This window comes from Camelina sativa, chromosome 6 (genome assembly GCF_030686135.1).
Source record: "Camelina sativa cultivar CO46 ecotype springtype chromosome 6, ASM3068613v1".
In the NCBI taxonomy this organism is placed as follows: domain Eukaryota; kingdom Viridiplantae; phylum Streptophyta; class Magnoliopsida; order Brassicales; family Brassicaceae; genus Camelina; species Camelina sativa.
Window position 1 is genome coordinate 15,893,714 of NC_141885.1, and position 23,478 is coordinate 15,917,191.

The 23,478-nt window shown below is 33.6% G+C and overlaps 5 protein-coding genes across 5 annotated transcripts; 2 read left to right on the forward strand and 3 right to left on the reverse strand.

Annotated features, from left to right (window-relative positions):
• Positions 1–1,167: 1,167 nt before the first annotated feature.
• On the forward strand, positions 1,168–3,631 carry LOC104791073 (SNF1-related protein kinase regulatory subunit gamma-1-like). The gene is made up of 6 exons (XM_010516872.3): positions 1,168–1,664; positions 2,076–2,248; positions 2,355–2,510; positions 2,596–2,871; positions 2,941–3,104; positions 3,193–3,631. The coding sequence occupies exons 1-6, from the start codon at positions 1,460–1,462 to the stop codon at positions 3,491–3,493; spliced, it is 1,275 nt and encodes a 424-aa protein (XP_010515174.1). The 5' UTR covers positions 1,168–1,459; the 3' UTR covers positions 3,494–3,631.
• LOC104791072 (uncharacterized) lies at positions 3,601–5,643 on the reverse strand. The gene is made up of 8 exons (XM_010516871.3): positions 5,330–5,643; positions 5,057–5,172; positions 4,860–4,918; positions 4,579–4,616; positions 4,346–4,409; positions 4,164–4,217; positions 3,872–3,973; positions 3,601–3,766 (listed from the first exon to the last, which is right to left on the reverse strand). The coding sequence occupies exons 1-8, from the start codon at positions 5,515–5,517 to the stop codon at positions 3,692–3,694; spliced, it is 696 nt and encodes a 231-aa protein (XP_010515173.1). The 5' UTR covers positions 5,518–5,643; the 3' UTR covers positions 3,601–3,691.
• Positions 5,644–9,274: 3,631 nt separating this feature from the next.
• On the forward strand, positions 9,275–10,098 carry LOC104791074 (uncharacterized). The gene is made up of 2 exons (XM_010516873.2): positions 9,275–9,751; positions 9,838–10,098. The coding sequence occupies exons 1-2, from the start codon at positions 9,375–9,377 to the stop codon at positions 9,968–9,970; spliced, it is 510 nt and encodes a 169-aa protein (XP_010515175.1). The 5' UTR covers positions 9,275–9,374; the 3' UTR covers positions 9,971–10,098.
• An 8,736-nt stretch (positions 10,099–18,834) lies between these two features.
• On the reverse strand, positions 18,835–21,318 carry LOC104791075 (acetolactate synthase, chloroplastic-like). The gene has a single exon (XM_010516875.3). The coding sequence runs from the start codon at positions 21,014–21,016 to the stop codon at positions 19,013–19,015; it is 2,004 nt and encodes a 667-aa protein (XP_010515177.2). The 5' UTR covers positions 21,017–21,318; the 3' UTR covers positions 18,835–19,012.
• A 131-nt stretch (positions 21,319–21,449) lies between these two features.
• LOC109133488 (protein transport protein Sec61 subunit gamma-3) lies at positions 21,450–22,588 on the reverse strand. The gene is made up of 3 exons (XM_019246745.2): positions 22,366–22,588; positions 22,134–22,268; positions 21,450–21,650 (listed from the first exon to the last, which is right to left on the reverse strand). The coding sequence occupies exons 1-2, from the start codon at positions 22,457–22,459 to the stop codon at positions 22,153–22,155; spliced, it is 210 nt and encodes a 69-aa protein (XP_019102290.1). The 5' UTR covers positions 22,460–22,588; the 3' UTR covers positions 21,450–21,650; positions 22,134–22,152.
• Positions 22,589–23,478: the final 890 nt, after the last annotated feature.

A 23,478-nucleotide genomic window follows, 5' to 3' on the forward strand; every position in this document is an offset into this window, starting at 1 on the left:
TAAGCCAAGAGGCCAAGTCTTATCTATTCTTTTTGTTTAGTTACGGTGATCTGAATTCAACTGCAGAAGGCTCCTTCACAAGGATTATACATACTAAAGGTGGGAGAGGGAGCAGCATCGGTTTCTTCACGTGTTCTATGAAAGGTTATAGCTATCTTCAGAATCTCTCTTTATGTTTTTCAGCTCTATGCCTTTTGTAATGACTGGTTGTTGTTGGACTCGAATCCTTTGATTAAAAGAGAAAGTTAGAATCAGTGAGAAGAAGAGGAAGCAAGAGATCGTAATTTTCCATAAGAGAGGAAAAAAGAAGAAGATGACAAGAACACAGAGAGTTCATGTCTAGAGGAAGAAGATGAGTCAATGACAAGAAGAAGAAGAAGTCAAGAAAAAAGTCTAAGAAGAGTGGCGTTAAGAAGTAATGGGCCGTAAGTTTGGCTAAGCCAACACGAAAGAGTGTTGTGTTGGTTAGAGTCTAATGTGAGTTGCTTAATTAGAGGTGTAAGTGTGTGTGTATGTGGAAGTGTAAAAGGATCCAAGTTATCAATGTAAAGTGTAAACAATCTGTGCTTCAGTTTGAGCAGAGGTGGGAAACAGAGGATAACAGAGAACAAGGGAGTGGGTAAGACGTTATTTCGCTACATGTCTTTCTTTGTGCTCTTCATCGTTGTACTTTTTACAATTGAACATGATGTCCTTTTTTTTTTTGGTTGTTGTCAAACACAGATGTCCTTTTAAATCTACGCATATCAAATCTAATCTATAAACAGTGTAATAGAAGTCGGCCGAGTGATAAAAAGAAAAGAAATACTGTATTACATAGTTATCCATTTCCAAGGCCGGCTGCTAATTTTTGTGTGGATTTGTAATAATAGACAGTAGAAGATAGAGATAAGTAGGACTTCGACAAATGGAGATTTATTATTCATTCCTCTCTATATTATTTTAATCATTTGCCTATCGCTTTTACGACCAACACCCAAATTGATCTCCGCTACTCCATTCACGTGTCACAAATCTAACGGCTGAGATATTGAGTCTACCTCGAAGGAGTAGGGTACATACTGTCACAGGCTACTACTCTTTACACTCATGTCACTAACCACCAAATACAATAATTTATAACAAAATCACTATGAAATCCAATTTGTTTCAAAATAACCCCCAATCTTCATAATAAATTAAAAAACTCGGGAACATTTTGGATAAATTTAAAACATATGGGGCTTTATTCGTAAGATTTAAAGACAACAGGGTTTTTTGAATTTGTCTATCTGCTTCGAGATCTCTACTATGGTGTCTATTTCAATCTCTCTTTGTTCAGTGAAAAGATCATAACAGCTAATTATAGAATTACTTCTTCTGACGGAAAACGTAAAGAGAGGATTTTTTTTTATCTTATTGAGTTACCGGAGAATAAAGACGGTACCTTTTACACTGATTTGACTTACCCGGAAAAAAGATGGCGGCTGTGCCGGAGATAAAGATAATGAGAAGCGAGAGCTTGGGACATCGGAGTGACGTGTCGAGCCCGGAAGCGAAGCTAGGTATGCGTGTGGAAGATCTCTGGGATGAGCAGAAACCACAGCTGAGCCCTAACGAGAAGCTCAACGCTTGCTTCGAGAGCATCCCCGTCTCTGCTTTCCCTCTCTCTTCTGATTCTCAAGGTATATGAGGATTTTGGATGATGTGATGTGGGTTTTTGATTTTGATCATGACTTGATCTTTAGTTGGAATTGATAAATAGTTCATGTATGGGGAATATGGGATGTTGACTCATCTATGGAAGATTTTGAAATTGATTGCTGATTTTAATATCCTTATTAATGAGTTTCATGATCTCTTGACATGTATTTGTTGGTGAATATTTATTTGAAATTTGTGATCAGAAGTCAGAATTTTGAAACCAACCCAGCTTATTGGATACTCTGATCAGTTCAATTTTAAGGAATCAGAACTAGTTCTTGATTGTTACAGTTTCTAGGTCCTATTCTTGAAAAATCTTCTGATGTGCCTACCCAAAAGATAAAGAGTTGTTGTTGTGCTAATATTTCTTTGTGGTTTCTCTCTCTATTTAGACATCGAGATAAAATCAGATACAAGTTTGGCTGAAGCTGTTCAGACACTATCGAAATTCAAGGTCTTGAGTGCACCTGTTGTAGATGTTGATGCCCCTGAAGACGCCAGTTGGATTGATCGCTACATCGGTATTGTAGAGTTTCCAGGCATTGTTGTCTGGCTTTTGCATCAGGTAACTCTCCTTCCCTTTTAACCCTTAGCCTTTTTTATCATTCTTATGAAGAATATGTGAGAAGCGACCTATTATGTTCATGTCTTTGCTTTTCTTGTCTACACAGTTGGAGCCTCCATCTCCAAGGAGCCCTGCTGTTGCAGCTTCAAATGGATTTTCTCATGATTTCACCGCTGATGTTCTAGATAATGAAGATTCAGCCATAACTTCTGGAAACTTCTTTGAGGTCCTTACTTCTTCAGAGCTATACAAGAATACCAAGGTGAGGCTTGTATCTCTATTAAGGGGATAAAACCATTTTTCCCAGATTATGGCTTCTGAAATGCATTGAATATTCTCTTTAACAGGTTCGAGATATCTCTGGAACATTCCGATGGGCACCGTTTCTGGCTCTGCAGAAAGAGAACTCTTTTCTAACCATGCTATTGCTTCTTTCTAAATACAAAATGAAGAGCATCCCTGTGGTTGATTTAGGTGTAGCAAAAATTGAGAATATAATCACACAATCAGGAGTTATCCATATGCTGGCAGAATGTGCAGGGCTTCACTGGTTTGAGGATTGGGGAATCAAAACTCTCTCTGAAGTTGGTCTTCCCATTATGTCAAAGGATCATATCATAAAGGTCAGTGTGTAATCTTACTCATATCACCGTTGAGTTCTTCTTCTAACAGATCATCATTTTCTATTTCAGATATATGAGGACGAACCAGTTCTTCAGGCGTTCAAGCTGATGAGGAGAAAAAGAATCGGAGGCATACCTGTCGTTGAAAGGAAAAGTGAGAAGCCAGTAGGCAACATAAGCCTTAGAGATGTTCACTTTCTCCTCACTGCACCAGAGATCTACCATGACTACAGGTTAATACTTCATAAATCCTTGTAACCGGATTCAATACCGAGTTTCGCCGCATTGTCAATCTTTAATACTTTCTACTGATGTTTTTAGGTCAATCACAACAAAGAACTTCTTAGTAGCTGTTAGAGAGCATCTGGAGAAACAAGGGGATACATCAGCTCCTATAATGAGCGGTGTGATCGCTTGCACTAAGAACCACACACTAAAGGAACTGATTTTGATGTTAGATGTCGAAAAGATCCATAGGATATATGTGGTGGATGATTCTGGTAACCTCGAAGGGCTCATCACTCTCAGAGACATCATCGCAAGACTTGTCCATGAGCCATCTGGCTATTTTGGGGATTTCTTTGACGGCGTTATACCTCTTCCCCAAAACTACCGAGTTTGACAAAACTGTGTCTTTCTTGTGTAAATTGTCCTTGTTCTTTCCTACTGCTTCTGTCTGTTTGTGGCAAAGTTCTTGAATTTGTGTTATAAACTTTCAAACAGAAATAATAAAAGAAGAAAGAGCCGGTCTTTGAGTGAATATACGTCTGCAATACAAGTATTCTTAAGATTCTAATATTTGGTCCTAGAATTGGAACAATTAGGTCTCTGGTTGGAGTAAGTGTTTTTCAAACTTGATCAAGATCTGATCCATCTCCGGTTGATGCTTCCTAACCTGAATTTTTTTTGTTTCAGACAGATTTAGATACCAAAATGAGATTTCCCATTACAATCATTGTATAGAAAAGTATGAGATGATAATTTAAGAGGCTTTAGTTACTTTGATGTTGGCCAGGGATAAGAGCTTGTGAGAGGCTACATAAATAACATCTGAGTCATTTGGTGTCTTTTCCACAAAATAGATGACCTCGCTAACACCAGACTGCAAGAAAGAAAGCTAAGATGAAAGGTCCACTTGACTCTGATGATCTACTTGCATTAGAATGGTTAATAGGTCTAGATAGATCATTCGGGTTCTGGTGTTCGATATCAAAATGACAAGTTTGTTGGAGACATTAACCATCAAACGTTTCTATAGTTCCAGATCAAACCAAATCGTATGAAGAACATACCTGTATAATAACCTTTGCACATTCATTGCAAGGGAACATGGTCACATAAAGCTTCTGCAAGACATTAGAGGAAGCAAAAAACAAACTTAAATAAAGCATCTCACACATATATGTCGGAACAGAAACCTCAGCAGAGACTCTGACAATCAAATTAAGTAGAATATTCGATATAAGAAACGAACCTGGCCGGCTGCAGATGCATGGTTTGTGTTTAGTATGGCATTAACTTCAGCATGACAAACATACCTACAAATTCAGAAGCATAAACATCAGTGCTTAGCAATGAGCCAAAACGGATGAGAACTGTAACATCTCACCGTATTAACGATTCCTAAATGAATGTTTGCACAATACTCAGCAAAACAAGAAGTTAAAGGTTTAGCTGTAGTTTGCATCATTGAGATTTAGTACTTACGGATACTTCGTCTCCAATGGGTTCCCAGTTTTCGATTTCTGCGAAAATGGCACGAGCATAAGCAGTTAAGCATATTGTCATCCAAAATAAATCTAGGGGATAAAGTTACTTGCATTATCTCGAGAGATTCATTTCTTTACTAGAACATTGTCTCTTTTCTTGAACTCATTATTACCCACACTTGTAGTTTACTAACTAGACCTTGAACATAATTTAAATGAGTTTGCATAGACAATCAACTTCTGTATTTTTTTTCTTGGATTTAAGATGAATGTTAATACCTTGGCCCAAGGAAGTCTGTCATCAGAGCAGCCTCTTGGGAAACCATTATAGCCAATCCCTAGATTAAAGATGAAAGCTATTTTAATTCATTGTTGTAACCGGGTCTTGCACATGAAATAAACACATGAAATAAACAACACAAAACCACAATGTACCAAAAGAGATCAAAAAGGACCAGTTTAATCCCTTATCTTACCCAGAATTATACCATCTTGGCTCACCAAACATGCACCAACCTGCCTGTTAGGATCCTTTGATCGTTCTGCTGACAAGAATGCAATCGCCATGAAATAATCATCCCATGATAAGTACCTTTTTGTCACACCAATCAAAACCAAATTATTTACTAACATTAACAATAAAAAAAAAAAAAAATCAAAAGCAATTTTTGATGAAAGTTGGAAAATTTCGCTATGGGAACAACGAAATCAGAACAAAAACCGAAGAAATTAATGAAATTGAGACGAACCCTTTTCGTTTCAGAGGACTGAAAGGATCTTGAGATGGGAATCTTCTGGAAATTGCGGTGGAACAACTACTAACTCTTCGGGATTTGGGGTTTTTAGGGTTTGGTGAAAAGGCGCGAAAGGCTAGAGCTGAAATCAAAGCACCGAGAACTGCAGAGGTAGAGACGAGTGCAAGATCCCGAGAGTTCATTGGACCTCTCTTATCGTGAAAAATCTTTGCTTTTTTTTTTTGGCTTCGTTGGCTTCGTTCTCTTTATCTGTTTCACTCTTATCAACGGAACTAATGTCGCGGGAAACTAGAGAGTGAAAAGTCCCCTCCCCCGCCATTCCGGTTCAAGTTGGTTTATTTGTACCATATAAAATTGTCGGTTTATGGTTCGGTTAATAACCTGATTGGTTTAGTGAAGAAAATCAACAAAATTAAACATTTTGTCGTTAATAGATTTTAGTTCATTTGAAAAAAGTGTTACTAGATCATGTTTTTGTTTTTGTTATAATTATAGTTTTTTCATTTATTTAATTAGTATTTTGTTATTAATCTGAGTTAGCGGTAAGTTTATTTCTGTATATGTGATGACTCGAATTTTTCAAAAAAGGAAAATATTTTACTGAATCGATAAATAAAAAATGTGTTCAACGCCATACATTGGCTAAAATATTTACACCAATACTCAGATTATACCCATAAAATTATCAAATCATACATCAATATTAGTCAAACAAAGTATAACAATAAACATATATAAATTGTACTACCAAATATTATATTCCAATTATTATTTAAAAATATATTATTTCATGTTGTAGCACGAATTAATATGTAATTAATAATATATATAATGTAATACAAAATGAATAAATTAAGGGGAAAACAGATGAAAGAGGGAAACGAATTAAGTTTGAAAAATAACAATTAACTACAATAGATTTATACATAAAACTATGAAATATAAGAAACAAATTAATAGTGTGTACATAAAAAAAAAACTAAATATTATATGAAACATAGAAAGCATTTCATTTATATAGGTAATTTCCCTATTATATATCATCAATTCTATAATAAATCTATCAACTACTAAATCACCATAAAATAAATTGATTTGAAAATGTTACTGTATATAATAAGAATTTGATTAAATTACTAAAATATTTGTACTAAGCACATAGTGAGCTAGTTAGCTTTTGGAATCCATTAACCCACGTGCATCCCCAATTATTACACAACCCACATCCACATTTTCATATCCCTATATAAAAAAAAAAAGGATTAATAATCACAAAGTTATTAGTTACAAAAATAACATAACAAAATGAGATAGATGATGAAAAAGTGTAAAGGGTTTCTTCAAAAAGCCTCTCATGCCTCAATAACGTGATCCGTTATATCCCATCTTCGATCTGTCTTTTCTTCAACGGAGATTTTTCTCTGCACCTTAACTATTTTTTTCTTTCTATTTATAATCTTCGTTTTACTAAACTACCCTCCACTATTTTCACTTTTCACTTCAAAAATAAATAAATAAGTTGCAATTGGAATTTATAGTTTTGCACATAAAAACAACATTTAATTTATCACGATAAAAGTAGAATTAAATCTTACGTTTTTTTTTATACCAAATATTAAAATTAACAGATTGGTGTACAATCAAATCATTTCGTCATATAATATGGAACCACACTTGACATAATGGCGGTACGGTGGTCGTTTGTTAGTGGATTATCGAGAGAGGTTTGGTCCTTTGGTCTATATATACAACCCATTTATCAAATTTATATTATTATTTTCGAAGTACATTTTGTGTTATGCTCTTCAACTTTTGGTTATTTAATTTGTTTTATTTACAACATTAACCTATAACTATTTGCCTAAAATAACAATTCCTGCAAACACATTTAATGAAACTATATTAATTGAACAAATTTATTTATAGTTATTGCCATAATAAGCTTGACACCATTTATACTTACTGATGTTTCCAAACACAACTACGCATTAAATTTTAAAACAAGATTAAAATCTTAAAACCTATTTTAATAGATCTTAAAGGACTGTATGTGATAGTTGAATGTAAATCGAACGACTTTGAGAAACAAAGGATTACAATCTCAATGATTATTATAACGTAGATAACGTTCATAAACACGAGAACCCAAATTAAGAAAATCAATTTTAGCAAATATTTAACTTTGTCACCAAGAAATACATTTAATTCAGTATATATCTCTTTTAGAAACTGAATATTGTTCTGCAATAATGTTACCAACTCAAATATGCATACACAAAAATCTCGTATTTATTGATAAGGATTGTTTGATTCCTTGCTCACCAAGCATTATTGATTTACTGGGTAAGAAACTCTTGTATTATATATATTTTATTTTTTATTTTTTGAAATTTGAGAGGGCTTGATTTGTATTTTCGTGCATAGTTATATGGTGGGATGGGTTTTATCTAAGTTCACTTCAAGAAAATATAAACATTTCTTATTGTTAACAAACAAAGCAAGATTGAAAGGCAAACAACTCATGTGAAGTTTAAAAGAGGAGCTCCAGAATTTGGAGAACTAAGAAAATGATTTAGCACAGGTACGTTTACTTTAGCATTGTTACTTTTTTTTATTATTATTGCTTACTTGGCTTTTGAAATTATGTTTTTCACAAGCCCTGTATATACGTAATTAAAACATGTTTCATTTTTTCCCTGTAGGTGAGTCCAGAGCCCTTGCAAAGGCAATGTTGAGAATAAGGCCAATTTTGAGTTTAGTATACCTACCTAGGTATCATCTTTATATCTATTATTATTAAGATCTATGTTATTCTATGGCTTTCCTAATTCATTATTAAAGTTTTGATTTACAATATAGTTTCGCATATCTCAATCCCATATACCAAAATTTGTTTTGTTTTTTCATCAAGCAACATTCAATAAAAATAAGTATCAAACCCTTATAGGTAAGTGATTCTATGGGATATGCTGATATGTAGAAGTAAGAGAATGGTTTGCTATCAGCTTTTTGAAATTAAGTTTACTTAATTTTTGTTTATTGGCCTTCGTATTGTATTCATCACAAATCTCTCGGTTAATTTTACTCCTAACCAGTGGTGTAGATAAAACATAACAAATATACGATATACGACAAGAGGGATAGCTTGTGAGTTCAATATACTTATCCACATGTATTATGGAAGCTATTTAATGCACAAAATTGTAATTACAAAGTTTATTATATAGACTAACATTATTATTTTCAATATTTTGGTTTAAGACATGAAGTATTGATGACTATCCATTGTATCAAGGTGTACATGAAGTAAATGTTTTATTGATCATATCACTTAGACTTGATCATTCTACACTTTTTAGTATTTGTTTAACTATTAGAAAATAAATTTGTGATTTAAATAATGATATATAATTTCTCTCTTTAAAACCCAAAATTAGCATTTTGAAAGAATTTTATTTGTGTATCAAAATTAGTTTACATCATACTTTCTATTAGTTTCAAAAAATATATTTGAAATGAATCTAATTAACATTAATTAGTATCCCATAATTACAATATTTTATAATATATATATATTCTAAACATTTTAATTTGTTAAAAGAAATTTAAATGCTCGCGGGTCATTTAATGGAGCAGGTTAGAATTTATACAAATATGATTATATAGTTTTTATGGGTTGTCTATTATACTAAAGCACACAAAATATCTTAATTTTAAATTAACAATCAAAATACAATTATATAATCTTCAACACTAAACAAAACAAATAAAATTAATCAATATAACTTAAACATAACAAAATTTAGTTATAAAAAGTTATCCCGCGGGATACCGCGGGTTAAAATCTAGTAACCTAACATATTAGAAGAACAAAGGAGGGGCATGAGCGTAAATTACAAATAGGTAAATAAATATATATATATGTGCACAGACAGACACACGAAGCAGCTTACATATAAAGTGATTGGTAATTGCCACCCCCACACTTATTGAGAAGTGCAGCCTTTTTAGCCAAAAAAAAACAAACAAGAATACAAAAATGGCTGAACAACAACAACAAGATCATCACAAAGAGCTTCAGCTTTTGCCTTCTCCACCGTCGTCGACCGAATCTTCTGTGGTAAGGAAACAACGACAAACACTTCTCACAACCGACCACCACCACCACCAACACAACCGTTCCTCATCCATGATCCACCACGATCTTGACCTCAAACTCTCCATCAGCCTCAGCTCTATCACAACGGCGGATGACGAGGCGCATCCAAGCGGTGGTGGTGGTGGTGTGGAGGCGCTGAAGTGGCAGGCGGCCGAGCAGATAAGGCTGGCGGCGATAGAGAAGGCTTATGCGGAGAGGGTTAGAGAGTTGACTCGCCGTGAGATGGAGATGGCTCAGTCTGAGTTTGCTCGTGCAAGGTAAATTAAAGCTAGCTAGCTCCATATTCAAGTAATTATGAATCCGGTTCAGTTCGGTCTTGTTAACGGTTTTGGATTGTGAACAGGGTGATGTGGCAGAAGGCGAGGGAGGAGGTGGAGAGAGCTGAGAGGTTGAAGGAGAGATCAATGACCAAGATTGATACGACGGCTTGCTTGGAGATCACTTGCCACTCTTGCAGGCAAAGGTTTAGGCCTTGATTTTTTTTAAGTATTTATTTGTTTCTCTTTAATTATATGTTATTATAAATTGAACTTTGAGAGAGATGTATTAAACTTTCATTAGTTTGAGAAAATAATTTGAAAAAAATACATTCTTTTGCTTTTCATTTTTATTTTATTTTTATGATTAATTAATTTAGTTTGATTTCGTTTGGTAAAATAAAGTCTTTTTTTTTTTTTTTTACTTAAAATCGAAGAAAAAAATGATATGCTCAGATAAGACATGATTTATGTCTCCAGCTACTTCACTTCCTCTTCTTTGCCAACATAAAAAGAACACAACATTCTAATTGTTTGTTTATGAATTGACAATCACATACTTAAATTAAAAACCATGTTTAGTTGAGAATGATGAACTAACAATTTAAATATAATTAGTTACAGTGTCAACATTAACTATGTCAATTCTGCAACGATCAGCTCATATGCAATCCTACATGGAGTATTAATTCTAACTATGACATAAATTAACCGACAGAGCAAACCTTATTACTGTGATCAGTTAGTTAATTAAACACTTGATTTATAAGTAACAAGAGATAGAGTGAATAATAATAAATAATGTACATATACTAACATTCGTAATAGAAGAGTGTGGAAAATAGAAAAAAAGTACAATCGGCTGACGATACATATGGTTCATTTTATTTGTTGTAACTTGTAATCATCTCTTTGAAAATGTTTGTTCAGTGGAGATTTCTGAAAATAAGTAATCAAACACACACGTAAAGACATATGCATGGTGATGATGGGTATAATTATTGCATTACCATGCTCATTCTATCTACTTTAATTTCTTAGGTCGATTTAAATACTGCATGTGTATAATATTATTGTGTGTTTGTGCGTACGTACGTACATTAACAGAAACTTGAAAACTAATTAGCTTATTTTATAGTGTCCTGTTTTTATTTACTAACATTTAATTTTCGTGGAAATGGAAAAGATCTGGATTAATCCAGGTGTATAAGTATTTAGTAGAGTAATGAGAAAGTTCGAGATTATATTTACCGTAAATTCAGATGTAGTTTCTTTTTCTTTGTGATATGTAATCATTGGATCTTTATAGTCCAGTGTTTATGTTAACTGTAAGAAAAATGAAACACAATACAATAAAATTAAATGAAACAGTACTACACGATTAAAATAGTATCCAAGAAAGGATAAGATACAAGCTGTTCAAAAACAAAAACAAAAAGATGAAATTCTAAAATACGTTAATTAATAGCAATACACTTGGTAAGTGGTAAGTACTTGTGTCGTTTGATCTTCTTTTACTTTTTAAGTTAGTTAGAACTGAGAACCAAGTGTTTGAGTAGCCAAGTCGTCCAAATTTGAGGATGAGCGAACTCTTATGCGTTAGAGATCCACTACAAAATAGATCTAGCTAGAGAAGGACTATATCTAATAAATCCTTGTAGTTGCCGCAAATAACATGGTATATTATATATGAAGGCCATGAAACCCTAGGGTGCTCTTTGGATGTATATATAAAAAGATCTCTTTATCTTGTCAACATATAAAGATCTTTATATATATTTCGTTTAAACAAAAAAAACCTTACATATTACAAGCACAGTTCTGTTCACACGCGTGTATAAAAATACACATGTACATGTACTTGTAGGTATGTTTGCCAAAAAAAAAAAAGTACTTGTAGGTATAAAGAAATAGTATAGTAAACAAGAATCCAATTTGGGTACTATAGTCTAATGCCGAATATTTAGTTATTGATATATATATATATATATATATATATGTGCAGCACTTCATAAAGTACTTTTCTTACATGCGTCTGATTGTCTGAAGTTGCAATCTCTTAAGTGGTTTTTTTCTTCTTATGAGATCAGTTCTGAAATTTCTTCAACAACTAAACGAATTTGGTGTGATAGTTCAACTAGTTAGAAAATAACTATTTCGGCTTTATCTGGTTCAGCTTCAAACAGAATTATTATTGTTCTCATCAGGCACGGTGTAAAAATCACAAAAATTATTATAGTTCCCGTTCAATTTTCAGTAAATAGGCCTTACTTACATAGAATTTTTTTTTGTAAATTTTTTTTAGGTTTTAAAATACACTATTTTTATGCTAATTAAACATGGTCCCAGTGCGAATGCACTTCTTGCACTCCCTTATCGCCGGCCCTGGTTCCCGTTAAATAAAATTTTAAAAAAAACTCATTTTTTTACAGAAAATTGCAAAATCTGATATCTTATAAGTTTTGGATCTTAATAATAATTTTTTTAAAAAAAAACAAGACGTACATGATGATATTTTAATACATTATATTTTCATCATTGGTGATCAGACGGGAGAGGGTTGCTTTATAATGCTACCGAGTTTATCTCAATATGTGTGTTAATCCTTGCGAATCAATCACATTGGAACGTATAATATAATCATTAAGCTATTATAGAATTGATACAAATAAACAAAATGGAGTGAAACAGGAGGGGCCACGACTCATATTTTTGATGATAGGAACCTTTGATAATGAAAGATAGAAGCAAATGGATCAAAAAAAAAAAAAAAAAAAAAACTACAATCGATTTATTTAATTATGTTATAAAAAATGATGAATAATTGATGAGAGAATTACAAGACAACAAAGGGTGGGAAGGAGTCGGAGTATCCACTTGTTTTCAACTTCTTCTTCCTAGACCTTTCTCTATACACAAACTCCAGAGTTAATGTCACAGAATTTACATTTTATTTATCATATTCAAATTCAATTATTATTACTCTTTTTTGTTACTTAGTGCTTACAAAAATATCACTTCCCATTGCCTAACATTCACCCAGTTAGGCTTTCTAATTAAACATTTGCTATATATGCTTGTACATACACTATAAGAAAACAAGCCTTTTGCGAGGACACGTTGCGACAGAGAACAGTTCTCGCAAATTTGCGATAGATTTGCGAGGTATTTACGAGAAATAAAAAAACCTTAGCACATCCTTCACAAATTTGCGAAGAACTCAGTCGTCGCTAATCCATCGCAATATTGCGACATATTCGCGATTGATTTGCTAGACCCATAGCAAAGTCGTCGCAAATCCATCGCTAATTACTCAAAACATAGCAATTCCCTCGCAAATAAAAACCATATACCCTTAACCCTAAACCCTAAAGACTAATTACATTATTATTAATGATTACAAAGATGAATCCAAGACTTATAATCAAAGATAGCAGTACAACACAAAATTGTTGGAGAATTGGACAATTTGGCAAATATTTGTCTTAATGTAATGAACATATATGTGATATAGGGTAGAAGATCATCATGTTTAGAGTAAGATGCAAAATTGGAAAATTTTGGAAAGTTTGATGATAGAAAAGAGTATGATGACACCATTGGACCTTATAATGTACTTGAAAGTAATTTGACTAATTTTTTAACATTATTTTGATGGTTTTTACAAATTAGATATTCAAGATTTGCGACAAATTTGCGACTGATTTGCTAGACCCATAGCAAATTCGTCGCAAATCCATCGCAAAATACTCAATACATAGCAATTCCCTCGCAAATAACATCCCTAAACCCTTAACTCTTAACCCTAAACCCTAAGGACTAATTACATTATTATTAGTGATTAAAAAGATGAATCCAAGACTTATAATCAAAGATAGCAGTGCAACCTGAGACTGATGCCACCAATGATACAAGAGCAGGAGATACCGGACCTGAGACCGGAGCAGGAGGTATCACGAGACTAGCTTAGGGTCTCTTGTTCTTCAATTTCACGAGACCAGCTTATGTTTATGTGTTTGTATATGAGAACTTGTACTTGTGTTTGATTTATGTTTTGAACTTATGTTATTATGTTTATGTAATTTTAACAACATTTTGTAATTTACAAGTTTAATTTCAGTTTTAATTCAAAGTTTTTTTGGGTAATTATGAATTTTAGTTTGCGTAATTAGAAATGAATCATAATTAATTTGCATAATTAAAAATAATAATAATTACAAAATGAATAATTCATAATTCAAACCTCAGCTGTTGCGGCGGAAATAAATGTTGCAAATCCATCGCAAAGTTGCGAGGGATTAGCTTGAACCAAATTGCGAGGAATCTGCTATTGATATTGTCCCTCGCAATTTGCGTTGTTTTTGCGACAGCATTTTTTTCTTTGCAAAATTTGCGAGAGATTTGCGACGTTAACCAATTTGCAAGAAGCGATTTACGAGGGAAATGTGTTCCTCGCAATTTTGTCGTTTTTGCCTATTTGCGAGGGATTTACTATGAATTCTTCCATCGCAAAAGGCTTGTTTTCTTGTAGTGATAACTTAAAGATATGCTGATTTTATCTATTTAAGTTGCTAACTAAAGACAGAAGAATGTAGTTAATTATCTTGGTTCAAAAACAGATTAATTTAAACCAGAAACTTAGCTGAAGTTGATCGAATTCGTTTCCTCATATCACCTCTAGCTACTACTATCTCATCGTCCAAATTTAAGCCTATTTCTTGACTTAATGTATCATTTATATATTCATATATTCTACTTTTTCTTAAGAAGAAAAACTAATAGTAAAAGACATCTAGATTCATTGTTTTAGATCATCTAGTTCAACGAACTACTTCTTCTCCGTAAAGCCTTTTTTGAATATTCTTTTGGTGATTCCAAATAATCTCCATGTTGTACGTAGTTATAATATTTACGTGCCCTGTAAAAATATACTACTTTCATCTTTAATTCTTGAATATTATGAAACCAAGCAGATGTATATGTATAAAACAATCAATCAATTAATTTAGTAAATTATCGAAGGCGTATACAAAGATACATACATATATATATAGATATTTGATGTACAAGTCACAAATACGTACGTGAGTGAATATTATGAGTGGTGTCTCAACGTACATACCAAAAAAAATGGAAATGTATAATCACAATGTTGAATTCACCAGAAGGAAAGAGATGTGTCTAAGAAATTGGAAGATGGAAACTGATAAGATACATCAAGACACATAGCAATCTTGCCCATTGTGACACAACCTTAACATTTGTCTTTTCACATTTGTCTTTATACTCAATTTTTTTACATATACACACATACATATATATATATATATATTAATGTGTATTATATCAGCGTATCTCTACATACATATGTTGTATGTACATACATACATACATACATGCACCTACATATACATACATACATGATTATCATCAGTTATATAGAATCAATCATATTGGTGTTGTGAGAGAGAAAGAGATCAAAGAGAGCCATCATTTTCCAAGTGTTGTTTTCCTTTGTTCAGCTTTTTCACAAATTTATATATTTTCTGAATCCCATGTGGGATGGATCTTTGCTTGTCCCCTCTTGTTAGATTTTTTTTCCTTAAAATATAAATAAACCTCAATCTAATTCTTTTCTACAATACAAACTATTTAATAATAATTTGTGTTGTCTTTTATAGTTTATATCCTTGTGACAGAGATTTTTTTTAGTTTCAGTGTGTATATATATTTTGTGGTCCTTACACAAGTTAGCTTCATTATTATGCATGTTTATTACCTCTTTATGTTCATAATTATTATGCATGTTCATCTCTCTACTTCCACCTTCTAGAAATCTAGGTACACTGAGAAAATTATTATTTGTAGCTTATTTCAAATGTTCATTTTCCATATCATATATCTCAGCTTATGTTAAATAAACAATTAGGTCGTCTCTTCATCATGGATTGGAATATATAATCAAGATTAATCTTGTATATCAGTAATTCTTAATTAAGTAATGTTTTTGAAAAGACAATATTAGATCTTTGATGATAGATTAGCTATTAATTGCTGCACATAAATAGAAGTATTAACTAGTTCTAATAATTGGGAGAAAATAAAACAAGAAGTAGAAGCCAAGTTTGGTTGGATTTAAAAGAGAAAGGGACAATGCCCTTAGAATGGAAGGGAATGAAAAGACAGTGTTAGGGAAGGAAGAGGGGACAATGGATGATGGAAGTTACTCTCATCATGTGATCCATCACTACCTTATATCTAATTTTACATATATTATTCATTAAAGACCCATATATTTACCAATTATATATATTTATTTTGATATAATTTACCTTGCTAGCAATTTCACACAAGTGAAACCGAATATGATTTGATGCATTCTTATTATTTATTTATGCTTATTCAACATAATTCATTAAGAAACAAGAAAAAGATTAATATTGTATTCAAGATGAAATATACATGGTCGTTTATATAAGAACATAATATTTTCTATATAATATTATATGTAAAAGTGTAACTGAATGCATTTATTATGATATATATATACATATATGGTAATCTTGGAAAATATTTTGAGAGATAAATAGTTTTGTTTTAAAGACTATAAAGTTCATGATCGAGTTTCTTGGTGATTGTCAATGTCTGATTGTCGTTCCCATATTCGCATGACATTTTTTGAATGAGAGCCTGAAAACTCGATTACCAAAAAACAGTCTCTTGGATCCATAAAATTACAAAGCAAAATATTTCAATAGTTTGCAAAAAAGAAAAATCTTATAGAAGTACAATTTCATTGATGTGCGTGTATAATTTGAGATCAGCAATAGTATTATACAGTACTATACAGATGGCCCAAACAGACAGAAGTGTCTAGTTTTGCAAATCACCCTTCTATATAACCTATAGTTTTTAAAACTATTTTTCTCTAATTGACAAATAGAAAGCAAAAGTGAGAAACCAAAAAAAAGAAATCACAAGTCAAGAGATTTTATTTTCTATATAAATGGGCCAAAAGTAAAAAATAAAGGAGAGAAAGTGAGAGTCTTACTTTTAAGTGTCTGAGAAAGGCGAAAGAGTCTCACTCCTTGAACAACTCACCAATTACAAATTTGAAGATTGACCAATTTATATAAGTAATATGATATGAGTGGTTGCTATATTATAGCTTTTTTTTTTTCTTCTTCTTGTGAACGTGATATGGGATATAAAGGTTGATCCTGATCTTACATGTAAGTATGTAACGTTGAAAGTACCATTAGTATTTATTTTGGATCTACTTTTCTCTATCAAATTAATTGCATCCTGTTTCCTCGTACATATCATGAGTATGTAGTTTTGATTGATTTTTTTGTTGTTGTTGTTAAAGAGTTTGATCTATTGAAATTAGCTTTATGAAGTTTGTGTTTTTTTGGACAATACTAGGGGGTGAACCTCTTTATTCACTTGCTTATAAAGTAAAGAAATAAAATTTATATATATCATTATAAAATAAAAATTTCAAACCGTTCTTTTATGAACTAAACCGATATATAATTTCGTTCTAATTGTAAAACTAAACTCTAACCACCTTATTTGTAAACTCAAACCGACATGTAATTTTATTCTAATTGTAAAATCTAAACTCTAACCACCTCATTTGTAAACCAAAATGACATATAATTTCGTTCTAACTGTAAAATCTAAACCCTAACCACTTCATTTGTAAACCCAAACCGACATATAATTTCGTTCTAATTGTCAAATCTAAACCTTAACCACCTTATTTGTAAACCCAAACCGACATATAGTTTTATTTTAATTGTAAAATCTAAACCCTAACCACCTCATTTGTAAATTCAAACCGACATGTAATTTTGTTCTAACTGTAAAATCTAAATCCTAATTCTCATTTATAAACTTAAACCGATATATAACCTCGTTTAATTGTAAAATCTAAACCAAGTCAATATTTAATTTTTCTTAATTAAAAGTATACAGATGTTTCCTTAATTTTTTTTAATTTAATTATGATTTATTTTTTCAATGAAATATTAGATAAAATATTCTGATTGGTTGAGAGAGGAGGAAGTGAACCTAAGTATTTTTCTATTTTTTAGAGATGTTAATTTTTAATTAAAATAACTAAATCCTTAACTATAATAAATTAATAAATTTTGTCAACAATAATAGATTAATTAAAGACTAGAAAAGGGGAAAAAGAAAATCCACATCCTGCCATCATAACCTCATGCTGGAATAAGAAATTAATATAATTTAAAGAACAATTATTTTTCTTTCTTTTTATTAAAATACCACTTTAATACTAATTTCTTTTCAGTTTATTATTACTTTAGTTTGAACTAAAAAAAGCTTTTGTCACTACATAATAAATAAATGAAACCTTTTGGATTATTTTCCCACTTCCAATGTCTGATTTTGTGCTTCTGAATTTCTTTTTTGGATCACGTGAATCCTAAATCAGAAAAATCAACTAATACCTAATTCAAGTATATTTTTCAAACATCAATTTATTAGAGTTCTCTATTTTTTCTTTTTAGCCGACGTTTTTATTAAGGCCATGAATGTTTGAGAGATTTTAGGTAGTTTCTAGATTATAGATTTTAGTTTTTTTTATTTTGATTTTGATTTTTAGATTTTGCAAAATAAATTTAAAAACAAATGAAAAATTAGAAAAAAAAATGATTACGTAGAGGAAATCTCAAAAACTCATTGAAGTGGGATTTTGGATTTTGTTAAGAAATTAGTAAAATCTTCAAGAATCTGGATTTTCTATTGTTTTGGAAAATCATTTTTCATAAAATCTTGAATGGTTAAAAAATAGATTTTTGAAAAATCTAATACCAAAAGCCATTTGAAAAACCACGTCCATTCAAGACCTAAGCTTTTCAGGCATTGTCATTAGTACAGAGTTGAGAATTACTTTTTCTTGATAGGTTGGAGAGACATGAACGGAGTTACATTTTCAATTTTCAAACATTGTAATGTTCAAACAAGCTTATTAGAAGTATGAGATAAAAATCTTCAATTTTAATTACTCAGTTCTCCATTCGCAATAACCAAACCGAGCCATTCACAACAAGTAAACCGAACAGGATTATTTATTTATATATGAAGGAAAACAAACACAACAGTAGCAGTAGTAGTCTGAAGTAACCAAAAAAGAGCAGTTCAACAACTAAAAAACTCAAATTACGAAAACACAAACTAAGTTTTTACCATATGGATACAAAGACCGTAAACAGTTCAGAGTTTCATCTCTCAGTATTTAGTCCGGCCATCTCCTTCCGTTATGACATCATTGAAAGTGCCGCCACTTGGGATCATCGGCAACACATGTTCTTGGTGCGGACATATCACATCCAACAAGTATGGTCCTGGGGTATCCAGCATTTTCTGAATAGCTTCTCGGAGCTCTGCTTTCTTTGTCACCCTCGCCGCTGGAATACCGCAAGCTGATGCAAACTGCAGCATGTTCGGGAATATCTCGTCCTCCGCTGCCGGGTTACCAAGATATGTGTGAGCTCGGTTAGCTTTGTAGAACCGATCCTCCCATTGCATAACCATGCCAAGATGCTGGTTGTTTAGTATAAGTATCTTCACTGGGAGATTCTCCACCCGGATTGTGGCCAGCTCTTGCACATTCATTATGAAGCTTCCATCTCCGTCAATATCCACTACAATCGCATCAGGATTCGCAACGGACGCACCAATAGCAGCGGGAAGTCCAAAACCCATAGCTCCAAGGCCTGCTGATGATAGCCACTGCCTTGGTTTTTTGTACTTGTAAAACTGCGCCGCCCACATTTGATGTTGCCCGACACCAGTGCTTATAATGGCTCTCCCATCAGTCAGCTCATCAAGAACCTGAATCGCATACTGAGGAGGAATAGCTTCCCCAAAAGTCTTGAAGCTCAGAGGGAACATTTGTTTCTGTTCGTTCAACTCACTTCTCCAAACTCCAAAATCAAGCTTAAGCTCCTCAGCTCGGTTCTCAAGAACCTTATTCATCCCTTGCAAAGCCAGCTTAACATCTCCACACACAGACACATGAGGAGTCTTATTCTTCCCAATCTCAGCCGAGTCAATATCAATGTGAACAATCTTCGCCCTACTAGCAAAAGCCTCAAGCTTACCCGTGACACGATCATCAAACCTCACCCCAAAAGCCAACAACAAATCACTATGCTCCACAGAGTAATTCGCATACACAGTCCCGTGCATGCCAAGCATATGCAACGACAACTCGTCATCACAAGGATAAGCACCAAGACCCATCAACGTACTCGCAACAGGGATACCCGTAAGTTCAACAAACCTACCCAACTCCTCACTCGAATTCAAACAACCACCACCAACATACAACACAGGCTTCTTAGATTCAGAAACCAACCTAACAATCTGCTCCAAATGAGAATCCTCCGGAGGTTTAGGCATCCTAGACATATAACCAGGTAACCTCATAGACTGTTCCCAATTAGGAATCGCGAGCTGCTGCTGTATATCTTTAGGAACATCAACCAAAACAGGTCCAGGTCTACCAGAGGTAGCTAAAAAGAAAGCTTCCTCAACAATCCTAGGAATATCTTCAACATCCATCACAAGATAGTTATGTTTAGTAATCGAACGCGTCACCTCAACGATGGGAGTTTCTTGAAACGCATCAGTACCAATCATCCTACGAGGGACTTGACCCGTGATCGCTACAAGAGGAACACTATCTAACAAGGCATCGGCTAATCCGCTAACGAGATTTGTAGCTCCAGGACCTGAGGTTGCTATACAGATACCTGGTTTACCTGTGGATCTAGCGTAGCCTTCAGCTGCGAACACGCCACCTTGTTCGTGACGTGGAAGGACGTTACGGATCGAGGAGGAACGAGTTAAGGCTTGGTGAATCTCCATTGATGCACCTCCTGGGTAAGCGAAGACTGTTTCTACGCCTTGGCGTTCTAAAGCTTCGACGAGGATGTCAGCGCCTTTGCGTGGCTGATCTGTAGCAAATCGGGAGACGAATTTTTTTTTTTCGGGTTTGGTTTGTTTTGATGGAGGAGTGGTGGTTGAGACATTGGTTGTTGTGTTGAGGACGGCGGAGATGGAGAGGGAGGTTGATTTGATACCGCGGCGGCGGGAGGAGGAGGAGGATTTGTTTGGGTTTAGGGAGAATGGGAGGGTGAACCTGGAGATTGGTAATGGTGATTTGGATGAGGAAGGTTTTGCTGAGAAGGGGATCGAAGATGATGATGTTGTTGTTGCCGCCGCCATGGTTCAGGAGAAAGACGAAGCCAGAGAGAGAGAGACAGAGAATTTTGTGTGAACCTGATGAATCGGTTTTAAAATGAGACTTGGGGGTAGCGAGTTTAAGGGTTTTGTGATGTATTTACGAAATTGCCCTCAGGATTTGATTTTTGTCTCTATATTTATATAGATATGGGAATCTAGTCCTTCCTTTATTGTATTTGTGATTGAGCCTTTGAATATACTAAAAGAGTAAAATCCTAAATGTAGGTTTTGTGGTGAGAAATTTCTCAAAATTTATCTTTTTTCTTTTTGGTTGGTTAAGAGAATGAATACAAGTTGTGGTTGTCTTGATTGTGAGTTTTGAACCTAAGCTGCAAGTTGGTTCTAAGAATTGGGACAAAAAAAAAACAGTTCGGATGATGATGATGACTTTGAGTTCCCAATTTGAAATTTGAGATTTTTAAAAAGATACTCCTTGATGGCGAATATAATTTTTGCATACATAAAAATGATGAAAACTTGGAATAAGAGAGCAAAAAGATGAGTGAAATCGTATAATAAGAACATAAAAATTTGGCTACAAAAACATAGCAGGGCATAGAGCTTCCCACTGAGGCTGACAATGTCGATCTTCTTGTCCTACTCCTCGGTGCATTGTCTGTAAGGGATTTCAGAGTTTTACAAATGAGTGTTTATTTCAGAAGTTCTTGCATGAAAACAACCCGAAATTATAATAAGCAAAGAGGTAACAACAGAAACTCCATGACAGCACACAGAGAAAGGATTCAAGAACAAACAAAACTCTCAAGTGTGACAGAAGATAGAGGGCTTAACTAAGATACAAGTGGACAGAAGCGTGGCAATAGCAGATCAGCAAAGCTCTAATCTTTTTGAAGCAATAAAGCCAAGATCTAGCTAAAATTCATCCTAAATTCCATAAGTCTACTAATATCTCCTCTATAACATCAACTTCTATCATCTACTAATATCATTGACAAATCCATGAGCATCATAAAAAGCCAAGAAATGTGGTTAGTCAATGATCCTTAAAGCAATGGACACAAGTCGCACAACAATTGAATCAATGACTATTACTAAGCAGTAAGCACTAAGAAGATAGAAGATAGAAGTAAAAAAAAACCTGGTAAAAGGTAAGTATCCTAAGAAGATCCAACGATGATGTTGTTGATTGGGATGAAGACGAGCTTGACGAAGAAGCCAACGAATCCCATCACCACGAATCCAATCGCAGTACGCACAGCAACTTTCGTGAATTCTGAGAATCAATCAAATCAAATCAAATCAAATCACAGAAATTAAAGAAATGTTAAATCTCCAGATCCAATCAAAAAAAATCTTAAAATTGGGCGTACCTTTGCGATCGGGTTTGTGACAGCGCTGGACGAGACGAATACTGCTCTTGGCGAAATCTCTGAGAGGATCGATTGCTGAATCAATGGCGTCCATGGTTTTCTTCTTAGATCGGATTTGGTATCGAAATTAGGGTTTCAAGAGGAGGAGAGGTTCGTCGTTTTTGGTGCTGGCTGGGCTGGTTTTAATTTGACATTTTGATTTTTATATACTTTGGAGTTTTGTGTTCCGTTGACTTCGTGTCTTCAATAATTTACACAATTCAGATTGATCCATCCGGTCTGAACACAACTACTCCGGTTCAGTTTTTTTTTTCCTCTTCAACTAGTTTTTTTTTTTTTAACGGCAAACAAATATATTATTATAAACATGTTACAAAATACATGATACAGTAACAGTTCAAAAACAAATAAACACATTGAAACAAATAAAGGAAATTGAACACAATTTCGACCGAGAAGTGGAAGTAACTTTGTTTTCTTAACGGAAGCCTTACAGGTAACAGATAAAATCTGTTAAGTCCCCTCTTTGTATATTCGTAAAAGGCTAACATCTTGTAGATGAAACTCCTAAATGCTTTTCGCATCACTTTTATTAAACCAATACACTGATATGTTGCTTGAAAAGCTCTTAGATCATGTCTTTTGAAGCGTTGTACGCGTCTTTGCCGGTTTGTGAACATGGTTTCTCCGTTCATAAAACCTAAACTTTTTGACCGATGAATAGAGAGAACATCATCATTAGACCATGTCGTCAAAAGTCGAAGGCCAATACAAAGCCTGCGTGGACCAGTTCCTTCAAGCGAGATGGTTAATTTGTTGATTCCGGGATCAAAAACCCAAGTGATATCTCCATACAAATGGTGCAGAGAAGAATCATCGGTTGAGAACCGGAGATAACACCGGTGGGGAATACCACCGGAAACAAACCCTAGATAGGGACAACCACCCCGATTCGAATGAATCGGTATTACATGAGACAAAGGGCATCGATCGTATGAATTTGACCAATCTAACGGCAAGTTAAGATGATAGGCTATCGAAATCGGAGAATAAAGTAGAAGCGAGTGAAAGCCCAGATCTTGAATCACCAGAAGAAAGGCATAAATCACCACC

Excerpts from the sequence above, each read along its gene's own strand:
- LOC104791073 (XM_010516872.3), top strand. The coding sequence starts at position 1,460 with ATGGCGGCTGTGCCGGAGATAAAGATAATGAGAAGCGAGAGCTTGGGA. Across the intron at positions 1,665-2,075 it reads TCTCTCTTCTGATTCTCAAG|ACATCGAGATAAAATCAGAT; the intron begins GTATATGAGGAT and ends CTCTCTATTTAG. Across the intron at positions 2,511-2,595 it reads AGCTATACAAGAATACCAAG|GTTCGAGATATCTCTGGAAC; the intron begins GTGAGGCTTGTA and ends TCTCTTTAACAG.
- LOC104791072 (XM_010516871.3), bottom strand. The coding sequence starts at position 5,517 with ATGAACTCTCGGGATCTTGCACTCGTCTCTACCTCTGCAGTTCTCGGT. Across the intron at positions 4,919-5,056 it reads CCAAGATGGTATAATTCTGG|GGATTGGCTATAATGGTTTC; the intron begins GTAAGATAAGGG and ends TCTTTAATCTAG. Across the intron at positions 3,974-4,163 it reads GTGCAAAGGTTATTATACAG|TCTGGTGTTAGCGAGGTCAT; the intron begins GTATGTTCTTCA and ends TCTTTCTTGCAG.
- LOC104791074 (XM_010516873.2), top strand. The coding sequence starts at position 9,375 with ATGGCTGAACAACAACAACAAGATCATCACAAAGAGCTTCAGCTTTTG. Across the intron at positions 9,752-9,837 it reads TCTGAGTTTGCTCGTGCAAG|GGTGATGTGGCAGAAGGCGA; the intron begins GTAAATTAAAGC and ends GATTGTGAACAG.
- LOC104791075 (XM_010516875.3), bottom strand. The coding sequence starts at position 21,016 with ATGGCGGCGGCAACAACAACATCATCATCTTCGATCCCCTTCTCAGCA.
- LOC109133488 (XM_019246745.2), bottom strand. The coding sequence starts at position 22,459 with ATGGACGCCATTGATTCAGCAATCGATCCTCTCAGAGATTTCGCCAAG. Across the intron at positions 22,269-22,365 it reads TCACAAACCCGATCGCAAAG|AATTCACGAAAGTTGCTGTG; the intron begins GTACGCCCAATT and ends ATTGATTCTCAG.